This window comes from Sciurus carolinensis, chromosome 7 (assembly GCF_902686445.1).
Source record: "Sciurus carolinensis chromosome 7, mSciCar1.2, whole genome shotgun sequence".
Classification (NCBI taxonomy): Eukaryota; Metazoa; Chordata; class Mammalia; order Rodentia; family Sciuridae; genus Sciurus; species Sciurus carolinensis.
In genome coordinates this window covers 22008489-22020875 of record NC_062219.1, presented here as the reverse complement: position 1 = coordinate 22020875, position 12387 = coordinate 22008489, and the positions used below count along the sequence as shown (strand labels likewise).

The following is a 12387-nucleotide window of genomic DNA, read 5'->3' as shown; positions in this document are numbered from 1 at the left end:
GTAAGAATTTCATGACTATGAAGATTTGCCACTATTCGATGTCAAAATGGGGTGATTTACTACATGAGCTTGACTGTCCAATAGTCTGCTTATCACGGCCCAAATTGACAATTGGCTCTAAAACTCAGATGATTGTTTCCACCTATTTATGAAAATATAAATTTGATTCCAGGGCCATCACTCTTTTTTTTTTTTTTCTGTGTTAAAATAATAATATTTGGAGAATTTAAGCATTCTCACATTATATGTTTCATTATAAATCCTTGTAATAATTCTTCAGATATACTTTTCATACCTGGAAAAGAGCAGGGTGACTAAAATACGACACCACAGTCAAGTGTGTGGCCTGACCCACATTTTTGAGGACTGGCTGGGGAGTTCACAGCAAAGCATTCTAAGGCGGCTTCAGAAAACACTCCATTCCGTGGAAAAGTTATAGGGACTGGATTTGGAAAGTTTTAGGGTTTTTTTTTCCCTCACAGGAAAATATCCTTAATTCGTTTTTTTTTTGGTTTTTTTTTTTTTTTTTTTTTTTTTCCTTAAAGCTCCTAAATGTCAAATAATGCTCAAGCTGAAAGACTCTAAATTCAGTTTCTAGGGATGACTGTACTAGCATTCAGTGACCCTAAAGTTACCTGCTGCAGACAAGGAGTAGCCCCTCTGCATTGCTCTGGATTCAGTTCTGGGATCCATAGGGCCTTTTTTCAACCCACCTAGGCTCCTCCATGAAGCATCTCCCCATTTTCCCCACCATACAGTACTCCTGCCATCCTGTAAACACTGGGCGCTACCCAATGACTAGCACAGTTCTCACGGGAAGACTGGGTGGAGCATTTCTGGCCTCTGTGGCCACTGACCAATGGACCTGCATTCTGGCCCGTCCTTGGGCACAAGTGTTTCTCTAGCTCCTTGTTTCCATCTGCCCTAGAGAGGCAAGCATGTTAGCAGAACAGACTGTGTGGCATCTCAGGATGTAATTAAACCACTTGGATTATTCCCTCCTTTATCCACTGCCCATCAGAGCTCGGGGAGACAGAAGCCATAGTTGCTGTATCCCAGCTCCAGTGAGCTCAGGGTGTGGATCCAGGCCTTCTGCAGTCCTGGACTCCTTATAACATTAGAGCACTAATGTGGTTCAATCCTGGTTTTTCTCAGGAGAAAACTAAGGACCAGGAAAGGGTCTGTTTTTTACTCTAGAACATAAACAAGTAAGGAATGTCTCCCAAGAGGACAGTCTCTGCCTATACGCAGAGTACACCTAAGTGAGAAAAGGTACTGAAAATAGGCCCTTTAGCTATATTAGAGGCCTAGGTCCACCTGACTGGAAACCCAGAGACCTCCCAACTGAAAAAAGCCCCAAAAGGCTTTGGCCCTCAGTAGTAGAGACCAGATAATGCCTGTCAACCAAGGGCTAGGTTTCATTCATCTGTCAGAATTGTTTTGGTCTTATTCTTGGTCTTTTAGCAAGGGCCAAGAGAGGACAGTAAATACCCACAGGGCTGGCAAGATTCATCATAATTATAAATTTGAATTGACAAGGGAACTCATCGATGAGAAGAGTCGTGAAGGTTGCTGGCCGTGCAGTTCTCCAGCAATGCTCCCTCCGCAACCTGCATGTGGCCTGTCTGGCCGGGGGTGAAAGTCAGCGTGAGGGTCCTCTCTCTCGGAACGCTGATCTGCCTATAGATCCTTCACTGGACTGCTCTGTGTCATAGCTTTGTGCGTTTCTGAATTTATAGATTTTTATTCTTATTTCTGAAAGTGTCAGCTTTTGTCTTGGCCAGTGAGCCACCACCCCAGCCGTCCTGAAGCTGGGTTACTATCAGTTCTGCATGTTCCTGTAGGGGTGACAGATAGGCCTTTATCTCAGTGCCAGGCAAGTTGGGGGAAATAGTGTAATGCTCATGGTTGCCAAAGATGTGACCTATCTAACAATGATGATTTTTATAGTCTCAAAAATTAGGGCACACTGCTTTCTAGTTCTCATTACAAATTCCCAAGATGATGCTGCCTTTTTTTTTTTTTTTGATACCTGAAAGTGACCTTATTTAACCATAACTTTGAAGTGTTCTCTATAGAAAACTTGCTACTATGAAGCTATAAACGGTTTACTGATCTCCACCTTTTCCCTCTTTCCTCCTGCAGCTGAGCCTGAGACCCACAGTGGCAGAGCTACAAGCTCGAAGGATCCTGCGGTTTAACGAGTATGTAGAAGTCACCGATTCCCCAGACTATGACCGCCGGGCGGACAAGCCCTGGGCCAGGTTGACACCTGCAGACAAGGCAAGAATCCCACTGGCTTTTGTGTTGATTACACTGCTTTTCCAAAAGCTCAGTTCTCACTTACCCTGTCATGCTAGGGGGCCAGCTCTTACCCAACAGTCCAACAGTTTTCTGCCTCTGATTATTTAAACTGCTTAAATGATGTATTTAGTAATAGCAATGTAGTTCTTCCAAATAAATCTCAGGGAAAACTAGTCCTTGGTTACCATATAACCTGCTTTCATTCAAACCCGGATGAAAAGGGCTTTCCCACAGCCAGGGTTTATTCCTTACTCATAAAACATATAACTTATACAATTTATCATTCTAAAGAAATATGAGAACTACAGAAAACTACACACTTCTATAAATGGCCAGAGAATAAACGTTTTAGGCTTTGTGGGCCATACAATCTTTCTTGCAGTTGCTCAGTTCTGCCACTGTAGGATGAGAACAGCCATAGAAAATATCTCATTGAATAGATGTGTGTGTGTTCCAATAAAACTTTATTTACAAAGACAAGTGGCAGGCCAGATTCAACTTGCCCACTGCAGCCATGAAATAGCACCTCTTTGTGCTTGGGCTTTACCTCTTGCTAATTATTCATGAGATTAAACCTATTTTTGTATGCCTGTTGAGCATTAAGGTTCCACTTCTGTGAAATGCCTTGTCTTTTGCCCATTTTCTTTTGGGTAGTCAATTTCTTGTTGATTATAGAGGTTCATCATATATTCTAGTTATATATGTTACAAGTAAATATATATCTTCTCCCATTTTATGACATTTCAACTCTGTTTATGGAATCTTCTGATAAAAAAAGGATTCCTTAATATGGTTGCCTTCAATAGCCTTTTTTATGACTTATGATTTTATCTCTTAAAATAATGATGTTTTATCTCATTTATGGAAGCTAGACCAAACTAAGAGGAAAGCAGGGGGTTCCGTGAAAATAGAGGAGAGATTAGTGGAGCAGAAGAAGAAGATTAATGGGGAGGGAGAAGGGGTGGGAAAAAAGAGGAGTGGTGGAATGAAATTGATCAAATTGTGCTTTGTGCATATATGAATATACCACAGTGCATTTCACTTTTATGTGTATTTATAAAGCACTAATTTTTAAAAATTATAAATAAATAGAAGGAAGATTAGGAGAGTGAAGAAAGGGAGTTGGGGGAGGGAAGGGAAGGGGGTGTACTGGGGACTGAGGAAGAGATTATATTCCATGCTTATATGATTATGTCAAAATGAACCCCAAGATTATATATAACTATAATGTACTAATAAAAACAAAAAGAATTCTTCCCATTCTAAAATCAGAACTATATCCCCCACAGTGTCTTCTAAGCTTTATTGTTTTGCTTTTCACATTTAATTTCTTGATTTATCTGGAATTAATTTTGGAGGGGAAAAGATAAGGTATGCCTTTAGTTTTGTTGATAATCTCTGCTTATTTCTTTTCTATGTCATTACAGTTGTCTCCCTCTATTTGGGGTTTCAGTTGACTAATAGTGGAAAATATTAAATGGAAATTTCCAGAAATAAACAATCCATGTTTTAAATTGTGTACTGTTGTTCTCAGTAGCAAGATGAAATCTCCATTTGTCCTGCTACCTACCACTACATCCCACCCAGGATATGAATCATCCCTTTGTCCAACATATTCATTCTGTATACACTACCCACCTATTAGTCACTTAGTAGCCATCTTTGTTATTAAATGGACTGCCAAAGTGCCTCAGTGCTTATGTTCAGGTAATCCAATAATTATTCTATTTTATTATTAGTTATTGTTGTTAACCTCTTAGTGTACCCAATTTATAAATTCAACTTTATCATGGGTATGTATGTATAGGAAAAAACAGTATATTTTGGGTTTGGTATCCATGGTTTCAGGCATCCAGTGGAGGTCTTAGAACATACCCCCACAGATAAAGAGAGACTACTGTATTTCTGTAATTGCTCTTTTTTCTTCTTTCTAAATTTTCTGGCTTTATTTAACTTGTTTGTTTCTAACTTAAGGAAACTTCCCTATATCATAAAATTTATCCTTTCTTTTTTTGAGGTGGTGGTTACTGGGGATTGAACACAAGGGTGCTTAACCACTGAGCCACATCCCCAGTCCTTTTTATATTTTATTTTGAAACAGGATCTTGCTAAGTTGCTTAAGGCCTCACTAAGTTGCTGAGGCTGGCTTTGAACTGTGATCCTCCTCTCTTGGCCTCCTAAGCTGCTGGGATTCTAGGCATGCACCACTGCACCCGGCCTTCCTTAATTTTTAAAAGAAGCACTGAAGGCTGTAAACTACCGTGTATATCAGTGATTCGCCACCTTGGCTGCACAATGTTATCACCTGGGGAGCGTTAAAAATGTGGATGTGTGAGATTGTGATTTAATTTGTCTGGGGTGTGGCCTTATGTATTGGTCAGTAATTATAAATGTCTTATTTATCTTTGAAAACAATATGTGTTCAACAGTCCTGGGTGTGGTATTCTAAATGTGTCTGTAAGATCAAGCGAGTTAGTTATTCAGTTTCTTTTTTTTTTTTAGTTGTAGTTGGACACAGTACCTTTTTTTTATTTATTTATGTGGTGCTAAGGATCAAACCCAGTGCCCCACGCATGTGAGACAAAGCACTGTACCACTGAGCCGCACCCCCACCCAGTTATTCAGATTTTTATATCCTTATTTTTCTGTCTGCTTGATCTGTATGGTAATAAGACATATTAAACCTCCCACTGTTTGGATTTTCCCTTCTCATAATTCTGTCACTTTTGCTTTATACATTCTGAGGTGTATCATAGCGCTTAGGATAATTTCATTTTCCTGACGAAACCTTTGTTATGAGACTCTATCTCAAGAAATGCCTTTTGTTATAAAGTTTGTTTACTCAACATTATGTTTTAACTGGATTTTCAAAATGAGTTATGTTAGGCTACCTTGGGACTATGAATTCAGGCTGCCAACCTACATGTTGGCTGACATGGATTCAAATTCTCGGCTAGCATCTACACCCCCACACTCCCCTGCCTCACTTATTGAACACCTGCATACGGTTTTCTTTGCTGTCCTTCGAGTATGCCATTGGCTCCTGCTTTATGGAGGGAGGATTATTTATTTGACTTGGGCGGTCTCTTGTCTTCCCCATCCCCGGAGGCCATGAAATGACCTCTTAGGTTCAGGCTTAATACACTTGCCCCCAAGGTTAAGAACATTTTCATTGTTTGTCTACCTTCTACTCTGGGCTTTTTTGTCATTTACCCTTTTTTATTGAAATAGTTTTTACTGTTTTAGCAGCTGTTGAATGCATTTAAGTCGATTTTTTAATGCTATGTTTAGCATGTTCTTTTCAATAGAAAGGTGAATCAAGGAATCTGGGGTGCCATTCTGCAAGAAATGGTGTACACCTTTGTGTGTGTTTTTCTTTCAGCTGTGGGTCTTTGGTTACTCAAGTCTCATTTAGTGGCTCCTAATTGGCTGTGTTCCAGTCACTGTTTTTGTGCAACAAACCCTGAACCTAGTGGTTGAAGACAGCGACTATTTCATTGCATCTTACAGATTTCAGAGGTTGAGATTTGGTCAGGGGTCAGTTAGGCAGTTCCTGTGCTTCTCCTGAGGTTGCTTGAGGTCACTGAGTCTCACTCAGCTGACAGATGGGCTACTCTGGAGGCTATAGAATGGCTTCCCCACCATGTCTGATGTCAGGATGGCTCAGAAACTGGGCTCAGCTGGGACTGTCCACCAAACTACCTGCACGTGTACTCTTACTTGGTGGCTGGCTTCCCTCAGAGCAAGTTTTACCAGAGAGCCAGGTAAAAGCTACCTGGCCTTTTCTGATGCAGCTTTGGAAAGCACACAGCCTACATTATATGGTGTAATTTGCTTCACTACATTCTGTTAGTTATAGGCAAGTTATAAGGCCAGCTCAGATTCAAGGAAAAGGAAATCAGCTCTGTCTCTAGACAGGGAAAAATGTGCACTGACGGTTTTAGCCATCTTTGGAAAATATAGTTTGCTACACCCACCATTACCAGCTGTCTTATTACTCAAATGCTGAACTCTAGAAAGGCAGGAAGGGCCAGGTAAATGAATAAAAAGATCACAACAGGTGTAAAGTGTACAAGCAGTGAGAATCTGAATGGTTAACCAGCCTCATGCAAACTACACTTCTCATACCCTAGAATAGTCCTTCCTAACGCTTGTCTGTTGTTGGGCGGTAAAGCTCATCCATCTCTAACTATAACAGAAAGGACTTTAAAAAAACTGTGTTGAAAAAAAGATATGTTTTTTGTGTCAGACCCCTAGGCTGCAGGGGAGATGGGCTCAGTCAGGGTTTCTCCTGCAGCACTGGTATTTTGAAGGCACAGAACTTTCACATCTCCACAGCAGATCCAGCCTTAAGATCCAGAACACAGCTGGAGCCCCTCCCTGTTCACAGGGGAGACTCATTGGCTTCCTCTGACATCTCTTGCATTTCTCCTGAGACTTCTTAAGGTGTAAAGGACATGTTCAGAACTAATTTGTGTGTGTGTGTATCTGTGTATGTTTTCTAAAAGAATTTCTTTCAGGCAGAAAAAAAAATTATGTATACTTTTTAAAGGTAGAAAATAGAAAAGAAGGCAACAATTTAATATGCTGTTTAAATGTAGTATATTATACATACAAAAGTGATGTGTATTCATTGACAAACATCAGAGTATCCAAAAATTCAAAAAGAAGAGACTAATAATTAAAATGCATATCTGTATTTTTAAAATCGGTGCATTATAACTATACATAATAGTGGGATTCATTATGCCATATTTGTACATAGTGCACAGTATTCTTAATAATTTAAAAAACATTTTATTTTACATAACAGAAAAATTAAGTTGTCTCCTCTAATTATTAAAAAATAAGTATAATGAACTATTGCTTATGACCCAGAGATACTAAAACCATGTAGCATTATTGTGTATTTTATTTTAGAATGAGAATAACACAGGCTAATCATTATTACAGCAAGCTGTTCTGGGTTTCTGTTGCTTTTTACCTTAAAATAAACCACTTCATAATATATATTGTTTCAATTCTAAATAATGTATTTTATTCAGTAAGTTAATTGGTATAAAAATGTGTTATTTAACTGCTATGTTAAAGTGAGTTTAACTTTTGAACTCTGTATTTCATTTCATAAAAAAAAATTGAAAAACAATATTTCCCATCTCTGCCCTCAAATAAACACACCTGCCTGTCTAAAGGAACCATCCTTTCTCTCTTGGTGCCACTTCCACAGCCCTATTAGGATACCACCTTGTGAGCCAGGCATGGTGGTGTACACCTGTAGGCCCAGCTACATGGGAGGTCCAAATGGGAGGTCACTTGAGCCCCCAAGTTCAAGACCAGCCTGGGCAACATACCAAGACAAGAAAGAAAGGGAGGGGGGCAGGGAGGAAGAGAAAAAAAGAAAAAAAGGGAGAGAGAAGAGAATAAAAAGAGAGAGAGAGAGAGAGAGAGAGAGAGAGAGAGAGAGAGAGAAGAGAAGAAAAGAAAAACAAAATATACACCACCTTGCATTTTAAAGATCAGTAGTCAGTCACAATCAGTCAATCACCAATTAATGCCTATTCTGTGAGATCCCTTGACAGGGTGCTGTGGGGAAATCTGGTACTTTTGTTAAACTGCTCAAACTGGGAAAGAGAAGTGGTAGGAGAAGTGCCTTAATAACTGTAAGCTTGATTAGTTTAATTCACCCTTAAAATAAAATTTTCAATTTTAGAATATGTGTGCTTAGGTAGAGCACTAGAAACAGATACAGGTACAGTAAGATAAGGTGGCCTCATTTCCTGCACTGAAGGAGATAAATGAGCCAGCCCTAAGATGATAGACTGGTTTTCTTAGTACGTTTTGTATTACGATTCCATAAAACCACAGACTAGTTAATTTATAAAGAAAAGAAAGTTATAGGAAGATAGAAAGTCCAAGGTAGAGAGGCCACAACTGGTAAAGACCTTTGTGCTCCATCATTCATGGCAGAAGACAGAAGGGCAAGAGAGCACAAGACAGCAAGAGAGAGAGCTTTTTAACAACCCATTCTTGGAATAACTAACTCACTCCTGTGATGACAGCACTATCCATTCATGAGAACAGCACCCTTGTGACTCCATCACCTCTCATTAGGCCCTGCCTCCCAACACCGTTGCCGTGGAATTAGGATTCCAACACATGGATTCAGAGAACACATGCAAGCCATAGGTAGAGCCAGAAAAGGCCATTCGATAGGCTCGCTTGGTAGTTACCATCTCCGTGGGTTGGAACATGGAAGATCTAGAGTGGAGAGGAGAGGGCCCACTTTGGAGCTGGGGGTTCTGGGTGTGATTCTTGACTTGGCCACTTGGTTTGTGGCCAAGTTGTTTAACCCAAGCGCCCTCATTAGTAAAGCAGAATCAATTATATCTCTTGGGAATTATGTAGAATATCTGTCTTGACCCAACTCATCAGCTCTTATCAGTGTTACATTCATAATCAGGCTTAGAATTCAAGCTTTGTTCCCCATTGGTGACATTTTCATTATTTATTGAAGATTCAACTTATAGTATAGTCTAAATTTTTCGAGTAAAAGAGAATGCAAAGTTTTTCAGATGATCAATGGATTTGCCAGTGGGTCACTCAGTAATCATTCATTAAAGCCCTTACGATATGTTAAATTTTCTCCTAGACTCTAGGGATACAAGGATGAACAGAACATACTGTCTTTTCAGGAATGCACCATCTAAATAGGTCTTAGGAAAGACTGAGATTTTTAACCTTCTATAGTATAGTCTTTGGCCAGTTCATGTTTGCCTTGGTAGCAGAAGGAAGTCTGTTTACCTTCGCCATGGCATTGAAATAATGAGTAGTCAAGAAGTCCGTTCCATATTCCACATCAGAATTCTACTGGAAAAGTTAAACAGAACATATCAAAATGGAAATTTTAGTTAATTCTAGCCTCACACCCTTGCTGTTTGAGAAGATTGCAGAGTTCACATAGTCAACAAATCTGCTGGTGCTTCTTGTTCAGGATATGCTCTAAGCTTACTGGGGCTGATGAAGCAGAACTTCTGTAACTACTCACCACCAGCCAATTTTATACCTAGTTTCAGTCATTTTCATTTCCTTTTTCCTTTCTTTAATTCTCACAATACCAAAATTTAACTACATATTTGGTCTCAATGCTATCTTCTGGTGTTTTGGGGTTGTGGCGTCTATCCTAGAAATACCTAGTTTCAGCTCAATAGGTTCCCATGGTGACCCAACACAGCCCCATTTGTCTTCCAATCCCACGACCCCAGCCCACATTTTTCTATCTCATATCTTTCAAAAAAATCAGTCCCATTTATAGTTATGCGAAAAGCATTAGGCCTAAAATCTGATCTCATTTTTAAAGAAGAAAGTTAAGATTATGGACATGCATTTCACTAATAATAAAAGGTCTTAATTACTTTTTCCCCCTCTTGTTAATCCCTCTCAAGAAATCTTTCTCTTTATTCCAAAATTTAACTCTTGGAATTCATTCTTCGGTGAATTTTTTAAATGAATATTGCATTTCCTTTATGTTCTATAGTTACATCTTTCCAATATATTTCTCAAGCAACTAGTCCCTGCAATTTTGCATAACATTCACTGCCACATTGCTCACATAACTGACTCACAATTTCTAATTACAAGCCAGCGCCCAGAGCATGGAGCTCTGAGGCAATTGTCTGGATGTTCTAGATCTTGAAGCTCATTTTATTGGAAAGTGTGTAGGACCTAAGGCCTATGTAGGGGTCCTATCCTAGTCACTTAGTGCCCACTTGATCTCTAGCAGGTCTCATGAGTGTCTAGGCCTCTATTTTATCTTCTAGAAGATAAAAATTATAGAATAGGATTCACATTAACTACAGCTTTGTAACAAACAACCCAAAGCCAATAAACTCTTATTTTGCTCACTTGAGGTAGGATGAGGGAACTAGCCCAGCTCAGAGGCTTGTTTCTGATCTGCACGGTATCCTCATCGGTACAATGCTAGTGCTAGATTCCACTTCCAGTAACATGCCTGTGCCTTCTTGCGCCTTGGTACACTCACTTACTGTCTCATCCCCCATCTGCTCTTCTCTCCCCCGACCACCACCTGCTCCGTCTACATAGCATCTCATCCTCCAAGGCCTTTGTACTTGGGATTTCTCCCAGGGTGGTGTACTGAGAGTAGTCACATGTTTTTACATGGTAGCGGGCTTCCAAGAAGCAAGAGGTGCCAGGCTAGGAAAGGGCTACACCCCAGAGTGACAGACACAGGTATCACCTCATCTGTGTTTTGTTACTCGAAATAGTTATAGGACTCGCCCAGATTCAAGGCTAGAGAGCCAGACTCCACTCTTGATGAGGGAAGGTAAGGTCACATTACAGATGAAAATGAGGGATGCATCCATAAGTGTTTGACTCTTTGCAGAAAAAAAAAAAAGTGTGTAGGTATATGGTCATTAGAGGATCGTAAATTTCATTAATATAAAGGATGTATAGCACACAATTTACAATTGTACTGGTTTTTAAATTCCATATCCTAGTCGATTTCCTCAGAATGTTTTCATTGGTCTTTGCCAAACTCTTAGAACAATAGGCAACCTACTATTGCAAGTGAGGACTTTTGTCTTGTTTATCTTTGAGTCTTTTTCAGTGACATCTTCTTGAACTCTAGTATTTAGAGTATGTAGAAATTTAAAATGAACATTGGCAGGCTTTTTGCCCTATTCAAATGAAAATTCTTCCTTTCAAGGAAGAACTTATTTTAGATGTGAATTGTGAATGGTGTAGAGCATCTTCAGTTTTTCCAGCTTCTGGTTCTAGGAATCAGTTTTCCTATAAATGAAAATGAAGGAATTATAAGTCACAGTCACAAACCAAAATAATTTATTTTTGAAAGCCTCATAATAATTTTATTGATAGCTTTACAGTATACAGAGTACTTTCAAATATGTCCTTGGATTAATACTCATAATATTGTGAGGAATCCTCATTTGCATTTTCTAGGTGAATATAATAGTCAGTTTTCTGTCACTGTAACAAAATACCTGAGGCACTTATATTATAAAGAGAAGAGGTTTATTTTGTCTCATAGTTTTGGAGGATCCAGTTCAAGATCAAGTGACCTCATGAATCTGGGCCTCTGGTGGAGGCTCCAGATGACAATGGTGGATAGTACATGGTGGAGCAAACCACTTATATCATGAGCCTAAAAAACAAACAAAACATAGGCCAGAGTCTTCGGAGGCATATCACCAGTGATCTAAGGACCTCCCAATAAGGCCCTGCCTCCTGAAGGTCCACACCATCTCCCAATAGCACTACCCTGAAGAACACACTTTTAACACATGAACCTTTGGGGAACACTTATCCAAAACACATCAATGGGAAAACTGAGGCCTGGGAGCAAAGTGACTTGCTGAGGACCACACTGCTATTGAAGGACAGCCAGATCTAGAATCCAAGTCTTCTGACTGCAAGTGTAATGCTTTTCACATGCTCGAATAAAACCTCATATTTGGAGAAGAAACTTAAAGTGAACATTGGCAGGATTTTCTGCTCCTATCCAAATTAAAATGCTTGCTTTCAAAGAAGCACCACTTCTAGATGTGAATTGTGAATGATATGGAGCATCTTCAGTTTTTCCAGCTTCTGGTTCTGAATCAGTTTTTACAGTCATGTCACAGAGGACACAGGCACACAGACATTTCTGTGCTTTCTTTAGGTATTCCAGAAATCAGTAGTGTGAATTATACCACAGTTCCACTCCCAGGTTCCCCATAGAAACTACAGGGGCTGAGGAGTGACTGTGGGGAGAAGAGACGTCTGAGTCAACAGGACTCACACAAAACCCTGGAAGGCACATTGGAGGGAAGCTTGTGGGTTCACAGTGATCGGTGATGGGAGAGAGCCCTCCAGGCTTCTTCTGTCTTTTCCCTTTTCTAAAATTCATTATTTTCCGACCACAAAGCAGATTTTCTTATCTCTCAGCAAAGTCACTCTCTGTGGTTTATATTGTCACTCTGTGTTTTGACTGAAGAGTCCATTTTTGCCTAGAGGTTTCAGGGGTATTTTATTAGTACTTTAAAAAGAAAAAAAAAAAAAAAAAAA

The 12387-nt window shown here is 39.6% G+C and overlaps 1 protein-coding gene across 7 annotated transcripts in view; it reads left to right on the top strand.

The window, feature by feature from the left end:
• Nucleotides 1-12387, top strand: part of Phactr2 (phosphatase and actin regulator 2) — a 256136-nt gene that overhangs the window by 230269 nt on the left and 13480 nt on the right. For all 7 annotated transcript variants that reach the window (XM_047557219.1, XM_047557225.1, XM_047557222.1 and 4 more), the window contains one exon: nucleotides 2146-2283. In XM_047557219.1, the coding sequence (XP_047413175.1) occupies nucleotides 2146-2283 (138 nt within the window). The remainder of the gene's footprint in view (nucleotides 1-2145; nucleotides 2284-12387) is intronic.